This window comes from Bufo bufo, chromosome 1 (genome assembly GCF_905171765.1).
Source record: "Bufo bufo chromosome 1, aBufBuf1.1, whole genome shotgun sequence".
Taxonomy (NCBI): Eukaryota; Metazoa; Chordata; class Amphibia; order Anura; family Bufonidae; genus Bufo; species Bufo bufo.
This window is the reverse complement of record NC_053389.1, coordinates 528,954,121-528,974,293: the sequence shown is the minus strand read 5'-3', so window position 1 is coordinate 528,974,293 and position 20,173 is coordinate 528,954,121. Positions and strand designations below refer to the sequence as shown.

The 20,173-nt window shown below is 43.0% G+C and overlaps 1 protein-coding gene across 1 annotated transcript in view; it reads left to right on the top strand.

Annotated features, from left to right (window-relative positions):
- GRM8 (glutamate metabotropic receptor 8) overlaps positions 1–20,173 on the top strand; it is a 1,632,513-nt gene that overhangs the window by 1,336,882 nt on the left and 275,458 nt on the right. Inside the window, exon 7 of the mRNA XM_040413776.1 lies at positions 5,734–5,870. Coding sequence (XP_040269710.1) covers positions 5,734–5,870 — 137 coding nt within the window. The remainder of the gene's footprint in view (positions 1–5,733; positions 5,871–20,173) is intronic.

Here is a 20,173-nt window from a genome sequence, read left to right as displayed (position 1 = left end):
CCAGACATAACGTTTATGACAACCAGGGTGGCCCTCACTGGCAGATGGTAAATAAGCAGGAGGATGTCTCCAGCAAGCATGGCTGAATCACCCTCTCTGACTACTGCCTTCCACTGAGGCTTTATAGGGCCAAGTAGCCACACCCACAGTCAGACACACCCAGTGCACACACACACTAGGAAGGAAGTTAACCCTTCCAACACCAGGGAAGGGAAAACAACAACTTAAAGGGGAAGTGCACACAACACATAACACCCCGTGCACACCGATAAAAGGCACACCTATAAAGAGAGGTTGCCAGGTGCAACCACATGCCTACTGCAGCAAGCTGCCTAGCACCGCTCAGGCTGCTCTGCTGCCACATACACAATGTTGCCAGCGGCAACCACAGATGAGGCAACATACTATAGCCCTCACCTGTGATTAACAACAACACCAAGACCGCAGGCAACTGCATGCGGTTACAGGAGTCACGACCATGACCAAGGGTCGTGACAGGTGATTAATGACAGGGGGGTGATCAGGGAGTCTATATGGGGTGATCAGGGGTCAATAAGTGACGGGGGGGTGTAGTGTAGTGCGGTGCTTGGTGCTACTTACAGAGCTGCCTGTGTCCTCTGGTGGTCGATCCAAGCAAAAGGGACCACCAGAGGATCAGGTAGCAGGTATATCAGACGCTGTTAACAAAACAGCGTCTAATATACCTTTCTGATGCGATTTTTTTTTACATCTACAGCCTGCCAGCAAATGATCAGCGCTGGCATGCACGCGCGTTCACGCGAAATCTCGAGTCTCACGAGATGACGCCAATAAGCGTTGCTGAGACCTGAGAGCGCTGCCACCTGGACGTCTATCGGCGTTACAGAGGTGGCAAGCGGTTAAGGTACATGTAACTCACCATCAACAGTTTATTGTGCAAATTTGCACAAATATGCATTTCAGTAGAAAATGCAGTTAAGAAAAAATATATATCTTTATTTGCATGTATTAAACATAAATGGAAATAATGTCACTGTACTAGAAGTGCTCTTTTGGGATACATCCACTCCTCCTTGTTCCACAAATCACTGAAAGCGCATAGACAAACAAGCAGTAATTGGGTCATTAAATCAAATGAGTGGACACCAGGCATTTTTAATTTATCAACAAGATTTACATTTATAAAATATTCTGTGTGAGGTATAAAAACATTAAATTATGTTAAGTAGGCTATTTCATGATTATATGCTATAGTAAAGTGGCTTAAACCTCTGTAGCAACATATTAAATCACAGCATGCACAAGTTACAAATGATTACATTTCTGTAGGGTAATAAATAGTGTTGAGCGAATCGACGTAAAAACAAATTTCCGAATTTCAGGAAAAATGTGATTCACCACAAATCTGGATTTCCTGGCACTTCGTGGTAACAAATAAATTTTTCCTGAAATTGCTGTAAAAAAATACATACCTTATTTATTTGTTCCTTAAAGAGGCCCTTGCGGCCATTTTGATTAAAGAAAATGTGCATTTTGGCACATTTTCTTCAATTAAGATGGCCATGACAGGCCCCTCTGCGAGCAAATGGATGATGAGTATTTTTTTTTTCAACCCCTGATTAATCCCTGAAAGGCCTCAATGTGAGTGTCAGATGCACCGAGTATACACAAAGGGAGCAGATAGGTAACTTGAGATCAGGGGGGTGGAAATATGGCAATGAGCTCTCAATACAATCCCACCTATAACAAGTTACCAAGGTGCAATATATCTATGCTGATTTGCTACTCCTTGTCTACAGACTAATAGAATTGGCTACAAATAAGTCTTGCTTTCTTCATTGAGGCTCTCCCCTATCTCTCAGGATAGGCAACAAAGCCTAATTTGCTCGACATGTTTCTTAAGTTGCTTTTATTATGCAACTTAGTCATCAGGAGCTACTTAGAAGCTGATCAAGACAGACAAGCAAACAAAAGTTACCTATCTGATCCCTTTGTGTATACACAGTCCTAGGTTTTGGTCTGAGTAGTTGACAATATACTCACACCTAGTGATAATGTGATTTAGGAATGTTCACGTTTTTTATTTACACAATTGATTTGAAAACACCCATATTTTAGCAATCTGAATAAAAGTTATATTTTAGCGACAGCAGTCTAATAGTTAAATGTAAATTTCCTGCTGGTCGCCTATCTCTTACAAACTACTTAGTGAACGGTCAGATGCATCGACCAGCATTGAACGCAGCATCTCAGAGGTTCAATGACATCATTGCGCCCGCTACATATAATTGAATGCAATTCATGACAAAGTAACAAATCAAATTTCTTTGTGAAGTTCTGCAAAGTTTGGCACAATTTGGGGGTAAATAAAACTGATTGTATTTTGTATTCTATTATTTAGGCTTCTTCTATATGGCTTAAATAGAATGTTACCTTGATTCTAGTTGTAGAATGATTATGGTGATATCTACGTATATCTATGTATATGTAGAAGAAGTCTCCAGGCTTCTCTCTTCTTCTCGACCCACGACCTGTAGCAGTGATCCTATTCCATCACACCTCCTCCAGTCCCTCTCCGTGGCTGTCATCACTCACCTAACTACAATTTTTAACCTCTCTCTCTCTTCTGGTATCTTTCCCTCCTCTTTCAAACACTCTATTATAACCTCACTACTAAAGAAACCATCTCTTGAGCCGACCTGTGCGGCTAACTACTGACCTGCTTCTAACCTCCCCTTTATCTCTAAACTCCTTGAACGTTTTGTCTACTCTCGCTTAATAAGCTCTCATCAAACTCTCTTCTTGAACCCTTACAATCTGCCTTTCGCCCTCTTCACTGTACAGAAATTGCCCTTACTAAATTGTCTAACGATCTCCTAACAGCAAAAAGAAAGTGACTATTTGCTACTGATTCTGCTGGATCTCTCTGCAGCATTTGATACCATAGACCATAAACTCCTCCTCACCACTCTCCACTCAATTGGCCTTAAGGACACTGCTCTCTTTTGGTTCTCTTCCTATCTCTCTGGCTGCTGCTTTAGTGTATCATTCGCTGGCTCTTCTTCTCCTCTTCCTCTTCATGTCAGCGTTCCTCAGGGCTCAGTACTAGGTCCTTTACTCTTCTCCCTCTATACAGCCCCCATCGGAAAGACAATCAGTAGATTTGACTTTTGATACCATCGCTACAGTGACGAAACCCAACTATACACTTCACTCCCTGACATCACCCCTGCTTTACCCCAAAACACCAGTAATTGTCTGGCAGCTGTCTCTAACATCATGTCCTCTCTTTATCTAAAACTATACCTCTCAAAAAGTGAACTTCTCGTCTTTCCCCCATTTACTAACTCACCTAAACTTGATATTTCAATTTCGGTCTGCAGCCATATCATAACTCCTGTGCAACATGCCCGCTGTCTTGGGGCCACATTTGACTCCGATTTTTCGTTTGTTCCCCATATTCAATCACTTACACGCTCTTGTCGTTTGCACCTCAAGAATATTGCCTGAATCTGCCCTTTTCTTATGGTGGAAACTGCAAAAACTCTTGTTGCCTTGATTCTTTCTCGTCTTGACTACTGCAATGCATTACTTATCGGTCTCCCTCTCACTAAACTCTCCCGCCTTCAGTCTGTTCTAAATGCTGCAGCCAGGCTCATCTATCCATCCAACCACTACACTATGCTACTAGTCTGTGCCAGTCACGTCACTGGTTGCCCATCCACTACAGAATACAGTTCAAACTTCTCACCCTCACCCACAAAGCTCTCCACAGTGCTGAACCTCTATAAACAGTCAGGTCCATAAATATTGGGACATTGACACAATTCTAACATTTTTGGCTCTATACACCACCACAATGGATTTGAAATGAAACAAACAAGATGAGCTTTAATTTGAGGGTATTTACATCCAAATCAGGTGAACGGTGTTGGAATTACAACAGTTTGCATATGTGCCTCCCACTTGTTAAGGGACCAAAAGTAATGGTACAATTGGCCTCTCAGCTGTTCCATGGCCAGGTGTGTGTTATTCCCTCATTATTCCAATTACAATGAGCAGATAAAAGGTCCAGAGTTCATTTCAAGTGTGCTATTTGCATTTGGAATCTGTTGCTGTCAACTCTCAAGATGAGATCCAAAGAGCTGTCACTATCAGTGAAGCAAGCCATCATTAGGCTGAAAAAAAACAAAAAACATCAGAGTGATAGCAAAAACATTAGGCGTAGCCAAAACAACTGTTTGGAACCTTCTGAAAAAGAAGGAACACACCGGTGAGCTCAGCAACACCAAAAGACCCGGAAGACCATGGAAAACAACTGTGGTGGATGACTGAAGAATTCTTTCCCTGGTGAAGAAAACACCCTTCACAACAGTTGGCCAGATTAAGAACACTCTCCAGGAGTTAGGTATATGTGCGTCAAAGTCAACAATCAAGAGAAGACTTCACCAGAGTGAATACAGAGGGTTCACCACAAGATGTAAACTATTGGTGAGCCTCAAAAACAGGAAGGCGGGATTAGAGTTTGCCAAACAACATCTAAAAAAGCCTTTACAGTTCTGGAACAACATCCTGTAGACAGATGAGACCAAGATCAACTTGTACCAGAGTGATGGGAAGAGAAGAGTATGGAGAAGGAAAAGAACTGCTCATGATCCTAAGCATACCACCTCATCAGTGAAGCATGGTGGTGGTAGTGTCATGGCGTAGGCATGTATGGCTGCCAATGAAACTGGTTCTCTTGTATTTATTGATGATGTAACTGCTGACAAAAGCAGCAAGATGAATTCTGAAGTGTTTCGGGCAATATTATCTGCTCATATTCAGCCAAATGCTTCAGAACTCATTGCACGGCGCTTCACAGTGCAGATGGACAATGACCCAAAGCATACTGCAAAAGCAACCAAAGGGTTTTTTAAGGGAAAGAAGTGGAATGTTATGTAATGGCCAAGTCAATCACGTGACCTGAATCCGAGTGAGCATGCATTTCACTTGCTGAAGACAAAACTGAAGGGAAAATGCCCCAAGAACAAGCAGGAACTGAAGAGAGTTGCACTAGAGGCCTGGCAGAGCATCACCAGGGATGAAACCAAGCATCTGGTGATGTCTATGCGTTCAAGACTTCAGGCTGTAATTGACTGCAAAGGATTTGCAACCAAATATTAAAAAGTGAAAGTTTGATTTATGATTATTATTCTGTCCCATTACTTTTGGTTCCTTAACATGTGGGAGGTACATATGCAAACTGTTGTATTTCCTACACCGTTCACTTGATTTGGATGTAAATACCCTCAAATTAAAGCTAACAGTCTGCAGATAAAGCACATCTTGTTAGTTTCATTTCAAATCCATTGTGGTGTTGTATAGAGCCAAAAATGTTAGAATTGTGTTGATGTCCAAATATTTATGGACCTGACTGTATACCTGAGAAAGGACACACCCCTGAGCTTCAAGCTTGAAATAACAGAGCAACTGGAGCAATGAAAGAGGATATCCCTGTATTCATATAAGGTACAGAGATAGTTCTAGCTTTGTTAGAAAGAGATTGTCATATACTATATGATGTCTGATTTTTATTAATCATGGAATAACCCTTTTAAATAGTATAAGCAACATGCAATCTTTACAGCTTTTATCTACTTCCTCTTTATATACTTTATGTCTGTATAGAAATACTGATTTATACAGTTGCAGCTTAAATTTGTTATTATGTTTCCCTAATAAACATCAGAATCAATCTCTTTTATCTTCTAGGCAGTGCTGGCACACCAGTCACTTACAATGAGAATGGAGATGCCCCTGGACGCTATGATATTTACCAGTATCAAATAGTAAATAAAACGGCAGAATACAAAGTCATTGGACATTGGACAAACCAGTTACATCTCAATGTAAGTCATGTACTTTTTGTAACCTTAGTTAAAACATAGATTTATGTCTAGAAATAAATTAGGTGGCTTCAAATCATAATGTATTTAACATAAAAGTACTATAGTAATTTATAGGGTTAAACCAAACTTGCAGGGACAGTGTAGGGACTGTGAAAAACATGTATTTACTTAGATAAATTAAATTACTAAGCAGAAAGTCTGATTTTATAATTAGGGATAAAATAGGGTTAGTTAGTGTTGTGTGTCTGTTACAGACAGAGCTGGAGCTCTTCACATGAAAGGGACAGTACACAATTTGTTTTTAGGCGCTGGAGCATTTTGTTTCTCAAAAACTTTTTATAATTTTTCTACATTTCAGTTTAGTGCATCAACAGTAGCTAAATAGCATATATTTTGTCACACCCAGGGACATCCAATTGCTCTTTTTTTTCACAAAAACCTGTTGCAATTTTTTATACAGTGTATATGTGTACAAAGAACTTATTTTAGTACACCAACAGCAGCATATATTTTGGTTGCACCCAGGGGATATCCAAGTGCATCTTCACTTGCCAGCTTTGCACAATGGTTGGCACACTGGAAGCAATTGTTTCTGCTGCATAGGCTCTGAACGCTTGATGTGGAGTCTGTGCAGTAAAAGACAGATGGGAGTATGCAATGCCGGCAGGTCAGGGGGAGCCTATGGAGTCATTTTTTCTGATGTCAACTGTAGGAGCCAGAGCTGCAAAAACAGTGCACAGGCAATGTTTACAGGAGCAGCAGTTCAGTACTAAAGCAACAGTGGAGAAACAATAAGGCTGCGTTCACACGGGCGAGATTTCCGCGCGGGTGCAATGCGGTAGGTGAACGCATTGCACCCGCACTGAATCTGGACCCATTCATTTCAATGGGGCTGTTCAGATGAGCGATGATTTTCACGCATCACTTATGCGTTGCGTGAAAATCGCAGCATGCTCTATATTCTGCGTTTTTCACGCAACGCAGGCCCCATAGAAGTGAATGGGGTTGCGTGAAAATCGCATGCATCCGCAAGCAAGTGCGGATGCGGTGCGATTTTCACGCACGGTTGCTAGGTGACAGTCTATACACTGTATTATTTTCCCTTATAACATGGTTATAAGGGAAAATAATAGCATTCTGAATACAGAATGCATAGTAGGTGATCAATTGAGGGTTAAAAAAAAATAAAAAATAACTCACCTTCTCCTCTTGTTCGCGTAGTTCTCCCGGTCTTCAGTTCTTTAAAAAGATGAACTATGGGCTAAAGGACCTTTGGTGACGTCAGATCACATGCTCCAATGACATGGTCCATCACCAGAACTGAAGACCGGGAGAACTACGCGAACAAGAGGAGAAGGTGAGTTAATTTTTTTTTTTTTTTAACCCTCAATTGATCACCTACTATGCATTCTGTATTCAGAATGCTATTATTTTCCCTTATAACCATGTTATAAGGGAAAATAATAACATCTACACAACACCGAACCCAAACCTGAACTTCAGTGAAGAAGTTCGGGTCTGGGTACCACAGTCGGTTTTTTATCACGCGCGTGCAAAACACATTGCACACGCGCGATAAAAACTGAACATCGGAACGCAATCGCAGTCAAAACTGACTGCAATTGCATTCCTACTCGCGCGGGTTTGCCGCAACACACCGGGACGCATCCGGAACTAATCCGGACACGCTCGTGTGAACCCAGCCTAAGGAAGAAAGTTGCTAAAAATTACAGCAGGAACAAAAAATAAGTAAATAAATAACAGTGAGTAACGTAAAAATATTGCAAAGTGGCCAACCCCTTTAAGGCATAATATTTGGACTGCTTGCTTGTTCAGGACAATGTGTGTATAAACATGGGCAGGCATCTGTCCCCAATAAGGGAAAAACTTTTGAGAATCGTTTTAATTTTAAAAAGCATAACAGATCTGATGGTGCAAGGTGTTTTTAAATAGGCTGTTAACATCATCAACCATGCATTTACCTATAGCTATTTATGTCACTATTATTCTGTCATTATTTCAAAATGCTGTCCTTGCTTTCAAGACTAGCTTAAAGGTCAAAAGTGAGAGAAAATATTTTGAAAAAAACATGGAGAAAAACAAGAAAAGAAGGCAAGAAAACATATAACTCTTATGAGACCCCAGAGTTTCATGCACCAATTTTCAGGCCAGCACTTTTGATTCACATCAAATTTACTGACTGATTTATTAGAATTCAACCTGAAATTAATTCCAATAGATCCACTAATCTCTAAGAATAACTCACTGATGTTTTGGTCCCAGAAAAATCATTTCAATCATTTTAAGGGGTTTAAACTCCTTTAATTAGTGTCAGCCAAATGGTCATCTGGCCAGCAGCTGTCTCTTCTGACTTTTCTATACATAGAACTTATACACTTGCTTCTACTAAGGCCTCATGCACACGATCGTTGTTTTGTTCCGCATCCGAGCCGCAGTTTTTGCGGCTTGGATGCGGACCCATTCACTTCAATGGGGCCGCAAAATATGCGGACAGCACTCCGTGTGCTATCCGCATCCGTTGCACCATTCCGTAGCCCCGCAAAAAATATATAACATGTCCTATTCTTGTCTGTTTTGTGGACAAGTATAGGCATTTCTGCAATGGGCTGCCCGTTCCGTAAATTGCGGATCCGCGTTTTGTGGACTGCAAAAAACAGAACGGTCGTGTGCATGAGGCCTAAGTGTGAATGTGGTGTCAATTAGTGTTGGGCACGAATATTGCAATTGTGAATATTAATCGCGAATATCGTCACTTTGAGAATATTTAGAATATAGTGATATATATTCGTAATTTCGAATATTCTAGTTTTTTTTTTTTCAGCAGTAACCTCCCTTCTTGCTTGTGGGCCAATGAGAAGGCTGCAATGTCTTTGTCTGAGCTTAGCAACATCCCTAGCAACCAATAGGAAAGTTGCCTACCCCTTACTATATAAGAACCTCCCCAGCAGCCATTTCCTACAGTTTTATGGAGTTCTGAGAGAGACAGCAGTGTCATTGCTGTGCTCTGTGCTTTCCACACTACATTAGATAGATAGTTAGCTAGCTTGTATATATAATACAGATAGTTAGTGGGAGACAGTCAGTGTAGGTTAGATAGTGATATAGTGTAGCTGTTTCAGTGCAGTGCGTTAGGTAGTGTGATAGGTTCTGCTGTCCATACATACATGCAGACCTGCTAAAAAAAGGTTTCCCGTATTGCGCCAAAATATTTCCATCATTATTGCCGATTAGCGCAATCGCGAATATATTGGAGCACTCTATCTGCATATAAAGCCATTTTTAATGTTCCTCCGTGCCAACCATTTTCTCCAGTCTCAGGAAACAGCAGCTTGGAAAATGTAGCAAAAGTGACCCACGCCTGTATTTCGCGCACATTACGCAAATATTACATTGCCGATTTTTCGCAATCAAGAAAATAATCTCGAATTTGCAAATATATGATGAATATTTGCCCAAATATTCGTGAAATATTGCAAATTTCAATATAGCCCCTGCCGCTCATCACTAGTGTCAATGGGGAGAGGAGGAGTCAAGAGCTCTTCATATACATTAGATTGCTAGTTAAACATGGGTTCGGCCAACAATAGAAAGTCCATTTCTGCAGTAAATCCCATTCATACAATTAAGGCTACTTTCATACCTGCATTTGGTGCAGATCCGTCTGGTATCTGCACAGACGGATCCGCACCTATAATGCAAACGCTTGTATCAATTCAGAATGGATCCGTTTTCATTATTATTTTTAAAAAAAAGTCTAAGTCAAAACGGATCCGTCCCGACTTACAATAAAAGTCAATGGGGGACGGATCCATTTTCAATTGCACCATATTGTGTCAGTGAAAACGGATCCGTCCCCATTGACTTACATTGTAAGTCAGGACAGATCCGATTGGCTCCGCATCGCCAGACGGACACCAAAACGCTGCAATTCAGAATGCATTGGGGCTGAACTGATCCGTTTTGAACCGTTTGTGAGATCCCTGAAATGGATCTCACAAACGGAATTCAAAACGCCAGTGTGAAAGTAGCCTAAGTTGAACATTGTCAGTTTGTTATTGTTTTTTCACTTGTGTCAGTTATACTTAATGTAAACATGTTTTATTACAGAGCAGATTTGCTAGACTATTTTAATTTTCTCTAATAAGAAAACCAGACCCACAATAACAGCAAAACCACAGTAAAAAAAAAAAACACAAACATTTACATTGCAACAATCTATAACTGCTTTGTACAAATATGGCTTTTGGTAATTTGCAATTGGAAATGTGGTAATTTTTATCATGACTCTGGTCCATATTCACATGTTATCAATTAATATGAAGTAAAAATAAAATATATTTCTTATTGGAATGACTTCCACAACACTTTTAAGCAATGATCAATGTATAAATATTGAAATTGGAGTCATCTCGAAAAGAAAATCATCTCATGTTGCAGAAATAATTTCATAGTTTCAGAATATACTTTCCTTTGGTCTGTGTAGTAGTTTGGAGCATGTATCTCAACTATAATATAATTAACCATTATTAATTCTGCAATTAATCAATCTGGCAGTCTGATGGCTGGAGTCTGGGTTTGGGTAGGAGAATGTTACCTTCCTGACTGCACTGTTTTAAAGTTTGGTGGAGAGAGGATAATGCTATAAGGTTGTATGGGGTTGGCCTTGGGAACTTACACTCACCTAAAGAATTATTAGGAACACCATACTAATACGGTGTTGGACCCCCTTTTGCCTTCAGAACTGCCTTAATTCTACGTGGCATTGATTCAACAAGGTGCTGATAGCATTCTTTAGAAATGTTGGCCCATATTGATAGGATAGCATCTTGCAGTTGATGGAGATTTGAGGGATGCACATGCAGGGCACGAAGCTCCCGTTCCACAACATCCCAAAGATGCTCTATTGGGTTGAGATCTGGTGACTGTGGGGGCCATTTTAGTACAGTGAACTCATTGTCATGTTCAAGAAACCAATTTGAACTGATTCGACCTTTGTGACATGGTGCATTATCCTGCTGGAAGTAGCCATCAGAGGATGGATACATGTTCTCATTCTGTTTACGCCAAATTCGGACTCTAACATTTGAATGTCTCAACAGAAATCGAGACTCATCAGACCAGGCAACATTTTTCCAGTCTTCAACAGTCCAATTTTGGTGAGCTCGTGCAAATTGTAGCCTCTTTTTCCTATTTGTAGTGGAGATGAGTGGTACCCGGTGGGGTCTTCTGCTGTTGTAGCCCATCCACCTCAAGGTTGTGCGTGTTGTGGCTTCACAAATGCTTTGCTGCATACCTCGGTTGTAACGAGTGGTTATTTCAGTCAACGTTGCTCTTCTATCAGCTTGAATCAGTCGGCCCATTCTCCTCTGACCTCTAGCATCCACAAGGCATTTTTGCCCACAGGACTGACGCATACTGGATGTTTTTCCCTTTTCACACCATTCTTTGTAAACCCTAGAAATGGTTGTGCGTGAAAATCCCAGTAACTGAGCAGATTGTGAAATACTCAGACCGGCCCGTCTGGCACCAACAACCATGCCACGCTCAAAATTGCTTAAATCACCTTTCTTTCCCATTCTGACATTCAGTTTGGAGTTCAGGAGATTGTCTTGACCAGGACCACACCCCTAAATGCATTAAAGCAACTGCCATGTGATTGGTTGACTAGATAATTGCATTAATGAGAAATAGAACAGGTGTTCCTAATAATTCTTTAGGTGAGTGTAGTTCCAATGAAGAAAAATCTTAATGGCTCAGCACACCCAGACATTTTAGACAATTGTATGCTTTCAGATTTGTAGGAACAGTTTGGGGATGGACCTTTTCTATTCCTTCATGACTGAACCCTAGTGCACAAAGCAATGTCCATAAAGGCATGGTTTGGTGCATTTGTGTGGAAGAACTTGACTGGACCGAACAGAGCACTGAGATCAATCTCATGAAACACCGTTGGGATAAACGAAAACAGAGATTGCAAGGCAGGTCTCTCATCCAACATCAATATCTGATGTCAAAAATGATATTCTGATTGAATGTGCAAAAATTCCCACATACAGTATACACTCTAAAATCTTGTAGAAAGCCTTCCCAGAAGAGTGAAAGCTGTTTTTGCTGAAAAGTGAGGATCATCTCCATATTAATGCCTATGGATTTAGAATAAGATGTCATAAAAGCTCATGTTGGCTTCTCAATACTGTGTAGGTATCCAAACTATGGAAATATAGGGTAAAATAGAGTGGTATGTGGCTGAAGTTATGAATTGGGTGGTGCTTACTGTGCTGCTTAGGTCATCCTACTTTTGGAAAGGTGAAAATTACGACCAGAGAAAACCATCTTTTAGGAATGAAAAAAAAGACCAAATAAAATTGCAGAATAAAGTATATTGCGGGTTCTCTTATCACGTCCCAATCTGAATAAAAGACATATAAGCTTACATAAAAGAGTACATTATGCATCAGATATCAGGAGAAAACATTCTTGATTTTCTGTATACTTTCACCATTGCCAATCAGTAAATCCATAAGTTTTTCTTTTACAGAAGTTTATAAGCAGTTCATGTCAGCCACAAATTTCAAAGAAGCAAAACATTTTGATCACTTGTCATAAGAGAGCAGTTAAAGGGGTTGTCTCATCTCTCTGTTACTAAGGCGAGATGAGACACAGCTCCGACAACCTCTTATTTGGGAGGGCTTAAGCGGTGGTCATTAGTGTTGAGCGAGCATGCTCGGCCGAACAACTGTTCGGCTCGAGCATCTCGATGCTCGGCACATGGCGGTACTCGGCCGAGTACCGCATCTGCTCGAGTCTCCTCCCAGCACGTTTCTTGGCTGCTACACAGCCTATAAACGTGCAGGTAAGTACTGCTCTCACTGTAATGCCAGTAGCGATTACAGTACAGTACAGTGATTGGCTGGCCGGTACGTGTCATCGGGTGCTCATTTGTAGTCAGGGAGAGCTGAGCATAGGAAGGGACAGAGAGTGTAGGGAGTGTAATTGAATTTTTTTTGTACAAAAATACACTTCCAAATCCTGCACAAATCCTGCACATCCTGCACATACACTTCCAAATCCTACGCTACTGTACGTGTGACATACTTTCATGCATATATCACATTTAAAATGAAGAAGGCGAGCCGTAAGGGACGGGGAAGTGGCCGTGATGCTGATGGTGCACGCAGAGGCCACGGTCCTGGGCACGGAGAAACTGTGCCTGCCGCCAGAGTACAAGAAAGACAATCATCCATGATAACTAGCTTCCTGTCCCAGTTTGAAGGGCGGCGCAGGACAATGCTCGTAAAGTCTGCCCAGTGCGAGCAGCTGGTCAGTTGGATTGCAGCAGATAATGCTTACAGTCGGTAAAGCACCACACTGTCTTCCACCAAGTCCAGTCTCAGTAGCCAGGAGTCTGGTCAACACAATCCTCACCCTGATCCTCCTTCCTCCCACCATGTACAGTCTGGCCAAACTAGTGATCCCGCACTTGGATATTCCAAGGACCTCTTTTCATCGCCATTTCTTGATTTGGCCCTCTCGCCAAGCACGCTTGAAGAGGGACATGAGATCTTGTGCCCTGATTCCCAACCTCTTGAGCATCCACAGTAACAAGAACATGATGGTGGGGAATGGCAGTTAGTGTTTAATGATATGGATGATGATGAGACACAGTTGCCAATGAGTCAACCGCAATTACTGTCTCAAGAGGTTGATGAAGAGATTGAGACACAGTTGTTAATCACTGACATTGTGGTTAGGTCAACAAATCAGGAGTATGATTAGAGTGAGGAAGTGGAAGAGTAGTTGGTGGACGATCGGGTCACTGACCCAACCTGGGAAGGTTGAAAGCCGAGCGAGGACAGCAGTACAGAGGGGGAGGGATCTGCAGCACCACAACAGGCTGGAAGAGAAAGTGGGGTGCCAAAAGAGAGAAGGCGGTCCACACCAAACAGGCCCACAACTGTTCCATGGAGCACCCCCTTGCAGAAATCTCCCTTGCCAAGGGGTAGATGTTCCGCAGTATGGCACTTTTGAGGAAAGTGCGGGCGACAAAAGAATAGTAGTTTGCAACCTGTGCCATATGAAAATGAGCCGGGGCGTTAACACTAGCAAGCTCACCACCACCAGCATGATCCACCACATGGCATCCAAGCATTGTAATAAGTGGGACGAATGCCTGGGTCCACAATTTCTGTCTGAAGGTCACACCACTGCCTCCTCATCTCCTATGTTACGTGCTGGCCAATCCCCTGTAGAAAGGCGCAGGCCCAGATCCTGTACCTGGACCTTAACAAGCACCATCAGCGACCACATCCACTTCCGTGTCCAAATGTCCTTACCCCAGGCCTTTGAACGCAAGCGAAAATACCCAGCCACCCACCCACAGGCCATAGCACTAAATGCGCAGCTTTCCAAATTACTGGCCCTGGAAATATTGTCATATACGCTTGTGGACACTGAGGCCTTCCACAGCCTGATTCGGCAGCCGTCCCGCGTTTTCAAGATGTGCCGTGCCTGCCTTACACCACAATGTGTCCCATAACATCACACGTGCCCTGACCAACGCAGTTACTGGGAAGGGCCACTTAACCACGGACACATGGACAAGTGCATTCGGCCAGGGATGCTACATTTCCCTGATGGCACACTGGGTGAATGTTGTGGAGGCCGGGAGTGAGTCGTACCCTGGGATGGCACAGTTGCTACCGACGCCAAGGATTGCGGGGCCTACATTGATCAGGGTTTCCACCAGCAACTACGTTAGTGGCTCCAAACTCGACTTCTCCTCCTCCGCCTCCACCAACAAATTATCCACGTGCAGCACCAGTCAGTCATCAGACGGTAGCTGGAAGATGGGTAGCACTGAAGTGGGGAAGCGGCAAAATGCAGAGCTGAAGCTAATATGCTTAGGGGACAAACAGCACACCGCCGCAGAGCTGTGGCAGGGGATAAGAGACCAGACTGAGCTATGGCTCTCGCCACTCAACCTAGAACCAGGCACGGTTGTGTCTGATAATGGCCGTAACTTGGTGCTGGCTTTGGAGCTAGGCAAGCTCACACACATCCCATGCCTAGCCCACGTCTTCAACTTAGTGGTTTAGCGGTTTCTCAAAACCTACCCCAATTTGCCTGAGCTACTGGTGAGTCATCAACAGCTTCAGATGGTCAGAGTCATCAACAGCTTCAGACGGTCTGTTAACGCTGCCGCAGCTCACTGGCTGTTGTGCGACGTGAGCACGTGCTGGAACTCGACGTTCCACATGTTGGCCGCAGAGGGCAGTAGTGGAATACCAGCTGCAAAATGGCCGTCGCCTTTCCAGTCAGCTTCTGCTATTCACAAGCGAGGAGTGGGCATGGATGTCTGACCTCTGTGAGGTTTTAAGAAACTTTGTGGAATCAACACAGATGGTAAGCGGCAATAATTGGTTGCCTTTGCAACAGAGGGTAGTACCCATAGAAGTTTAATTCCATCTGTTCAGCGTGGGTGGGCAGAAGAGGAGGAACAGGATGAGGAGATTGAGAGTGATCCTCCTAATGACAACAGCGAAGTCTTGCCTGTTGGTACTCTGGCACACATGGCTGACTTCATGTTAGGCTGCCTCTTCCGCAACTTGCGCGTTATGCGCATTTTAGACAACACGGATTATTGGTTGATCACGCATCTTGACCCCCGCTACAAAGAAAACTTCTCATCTCTCATTCCCCTGGTGGAGAGGACGAGCAAAACGGTGCAATACCAGAAGATCCTTGTTAAAAAATTGCTCCAAAAATTTGCATCTGACAACGCTGGCGACAGAGTCCGTAGTTCCTTGGCTAACCGAGAAGGGGAGACAAGGGAAACACACAGCAGCTCCAACTGAGGCAGGGCAACACTCTCCAAAGCCTGGGACAGTTTCATGACACCCCCCCAGCACCCTCTGTCACAAGGAGGGAAACATTTTGGAAAATGGTGAAGGAGTACATAGCAGACCGTGTCAGCGTCCTCAATGATCCCTCAGTGCCTTACAACTACTGGGTGTCCAAGCTGGACACGTGGCATGAACTGGCGCTCTACGCCTTGGAGATGCTGGCCTGCCCTGCCGCCAGTGTTTTGTCTGTGCGGGTATTCAGTGTTGCTGGTGGCATTATAACAGATAAGCGTATTCGCTTATCAACTGAAAATCCTGACAGGTTGACTCTTATAAAAATGAACAAGGCATGGATTGACCATGACTTCTCGACTCCACTAGAGGAAAGCTGATGAACATAAAGGCACTTTAAATGTGTTGTTTATAATATACTGGATATACTGTATTCCCATGCACCCCTTCCACCACAAACAAGGGTATATGGTTGAATATTCCTTTTCTCATGCTCCTTCTCCTCTTCCATCATATCAACACATGCCTATTCGTCGCATATATGCCCTTCGCATATAATATTTTACAAGGTCAGCTCAAAAGCAGGCCCCCACCTACAATGTTTTACAGGGTCAGCTCACCAGCAGACCCTCGCATATCATTTTTTTAAAGGGTTAGCTCACCAGCAGGCCCTCGCATATAATGTTTTACAGGGTCAGCTCAACAGTAGGCCTTCTCCTACAATCAATTACAGGGTCAGCTCACCTGAAGGCCCTTGCATATAATGTTTTAGAGGGTCAGCTCACCTGCAGGCCCTCATCTACAACCTATTAGAGGGTCAGCTCACCAGCAGGCCCTCACATATAATGTTTTACAGGATTAGCTCACCAGCAGGCCTTTGCATATAATTTTTTAGAGGGTCAGCTCACCAGCAGGCCCTCGCATACAATGTTTTACAGGGTCAGCTCACTGGCAGGCCCTCGCATATAATTTTTTACAGGGTCAGCTCACCAGCAGACCCTCGCATATAATGTTTTACAGAGTCAGCTCACCAGCAGGCCTTAACCTACAATCTTTTACAGGGTCAGCTCATCTGAATGCCCTCGCATACAATGTTTTAGAGGGTCAGCTCACCTGCAGGCCCCTCACCTACAACCTTTTAGAGGGTCAGCTCACCAGCAGGCCCGCACCTTAAATCTTTTACAGAGTCAACTCACCTGAAGACCCTTGCATATAATGTTTTAGAGGGTCAGCTCAACTGTAGGCCCTCACCTACAACCTTTCAGAAGGTTAGCTCACCAGCAGGCTCGCACCTAAAATCTCTTACAGGATCAGCTTACCAGCAGGCCCGCACCTAAAATATTTTACAGGGTCAGCTCACCAGCAGGCCCTCGCATATAATTTTTTACAGGGTCAGCTCACCAGCAGGCCTTCACCTAAAATCTTTTACAGGGTCAGCTCACCAGCAGGCCCGCACCTAAAACCTTTTACACGGTCAGCTCACCAGCAGGCCCTCACATATAGTGTTTTAGGGGATCAACTCACCAGCAGGCCTGCATCTCAAATCATTTACAGGTTCAGCTCACCTGAAGGCCCTTGCATATAATGTTTTAGAGTGTCAGCTCACCTGCAGGCCCTCACCTACAACCTTTTATAGGGTAAGCTCACCAGCAGGCCCGCACCTAAAAACTTTTATAGGGTCAGCTCACCAGCAGGCCTGCACCTAAAATCTTTTACAGGATCACCTCAGCAGCAGGCCTTCACCTACAATCTTTTACATGGTCAGCTCACCAGCAGGCCCGCACCTAAAATATTTTATAGGGTCAGCTCACCTGCAGGCCTGCACCTAAAATCTTTTACAGGGTCAGCTCACCTGCAGGCCCTCACCTAGTTATACCTAATAGAAAATTTGCACGCATGCTGCCTTGCTTGGATACGGTAGCCGTAGCTGTTTCTCAGGCTCCCCCTCAGGAATCGAACCATGATTCCCCGTTACCCGTGGTTGCGATGGTTTGCTCTGAAATTACATTGAAAGTTGATAGGGCAGACATCTGAATGAATATTCGCCGTCACGGGGATGTGCGATCGGCCACAGGTTATCTAGAGTCACCAAAGCGGCAGCAGGCCCTCGACAATAATGTTTTAGATGGTCAGATCAGCAGGCCCTTGCTCCAAATGTTTTTGAGGGTCACCAGCAGGCCTTCACCTACAATCTTTTACAGGGTCAGCTCACCTGCAGGCCCTCACCTAATTATACCTAATAGGTAATTTGCGCTCATGCTGCCTTGCTTGGATGTGGTAGCTGTTTTTCAGGCTCCCCCTCTGGAATCAAACTATCATTCCCCCGTTACCCATGGTCACCATGGTTTGCGCTGAAAATAACATTGAAAGTTGATAGGGCAGACATCCGAATGGATCGTCGCCGTCACAGAACGTGCGATCGGCCACAGGTTATTTAGAGTCACCAAAACGGCAGTAGGCCCTCGCCCATAATGTTTTAGACGGTCAGATCAGCAGGCCCTTGCTCCAAATGTTTTTGAGGGTCACCAGCAGGCCTTCACCTATAATCTTTTACAGGGTCAGCTCACCTGCAGGCCCTCACCAAATTATACCTAATAGGTAATTTGCATGCATGCTGCCTTGCTTGGATGTGGTAATCGTAGCTGTTTCTCAGGCTCCCTCTCCGGAATCGAACCATGATTCCCCCGTTACCCATGGTCTACATAGTTTAGGCTGAAAATAACATTGAAAGTGGATAAGGCAGACATCCAAATTGATCGTCACAGTCACGGGGACGTGAAATCAGCCCCAAATTATCTAGAGTCACCAAAACGGCAGCATGCTCTCGCCCAAAATGTTTTAGATGGTCGGATCAGCAGGCTCTTGATCCAAATGTTTTTGAGGGTCACCAGCAGGCCATCAATCATAATTTTTCAAGGCTGTGTATGATGCCCTCCTTTATGTGTAACACAGGGTGTATTGGAGTGTCAGTTCCTTGTAATTTTTCACTTTTCACTTAGTGCATAGGCTTTATGAGTGTAGGAGTCTCGCTACATGAACAATTGTACCACAATGTGAATGAGGCCCTCCTTTATGTGATATACTGTTTGTATCGGAGTGCCTCTTCTTTGTAATTTTTGGCAGCACTTGCACTTTATATACAAGTAAATATGCAGGAAAGAATGTTTCCTAGCAATTTTTCCTCTAAAATCAAGTTTATCTTCGGTTTGGTGCGTATTATAGTCAGTCTGTAAAAGTGGCATACTACTCCGACAACATCGTTCCCAGCAGTGACCTGGAAGTCCAAGATGCATCCAGACATCCTCCCCATTCTGTTCCCAAACCATTTAGGTGGTGTTTCCATCATTTTCTGAACTTTTCCCTTTGAACCAGGCACCCTCCCCTCTTCAGAGCAGGGGGTGCCTGGTTTAATGCTCGGGTTCTCCCATTGACTTCCATTATACTCGGGTGCTCAGTAGAACACCCGAGCATCCCGATGTGTTTGGCCAGAGCACCCGAGCACTTTGGTGCTCGATCAGCACTAGTGGTCATCATATAGTCATTCTCTCAATTTGGTGTTTTGGAATCACCTCCCCAAGCCTTGCATTTAACATGATACAGTTGGATTTTTCCGTAAACCATTATAAAAAAAAATTGGATACATATCTAATAAATTGCACTCTATGAATGCAGAAATTGATCCATTGGGCTGTTTACTTGTTAATGTTTAACTGTTTTATTTTACTTTTTTAATTATAAACACTATTTTATTATTATATTGTTCGAAATAAATTTTTTGTTGTCTTCCCACATTGCTTTCTAAACTGTAGAGTATAAACTTATAGCTAATACCTTAAAACTGAATAAATGAGATTATTTTTTTATAATACAAAATAATGCATGGTGGTTTAAATGGAATAAAACTGAATGTAGAAACAAAGCACAGTGGAAAAATCCATTGTCTGTTTCCAAATGCTGTTCTAAAAGATGACTTAGAACTCAGAGGAGGCCTTGGTCTCTTTTGGGAATTGCTCAGGTGTTCAAAAGGACCGCCATATGAGTGTTATTGATATTATTTTTTCTCATTGCTACTGGGTAATGTCTGTAAGAATGGGATCAATATTCATCGGGGAAGTATTTCGCAAGAAATACAGATGGCTTTCTCTAGAGCTTAGAACATGCCAAATAATTCAGTGCTATATACAGTAAAACAATTCATAAAATGGAATGCCCTGAATAACAAAGAATCAAGAGCTGAAACTTTAGTGGGAGTTAAATTAAACATGCAAATATTTGTTCTCATTTTTTCATCTTTTCAGATAAGGTTCCAAAAATTACCCCATGCTTAAAATAGTACATTTTATGAAACACTTGAACATAAATGGGTTGGGAATACTCTCAAGGAAAGCTACATAAAGCACTTTTTTTTTTCATTTCAATAAACCTGTG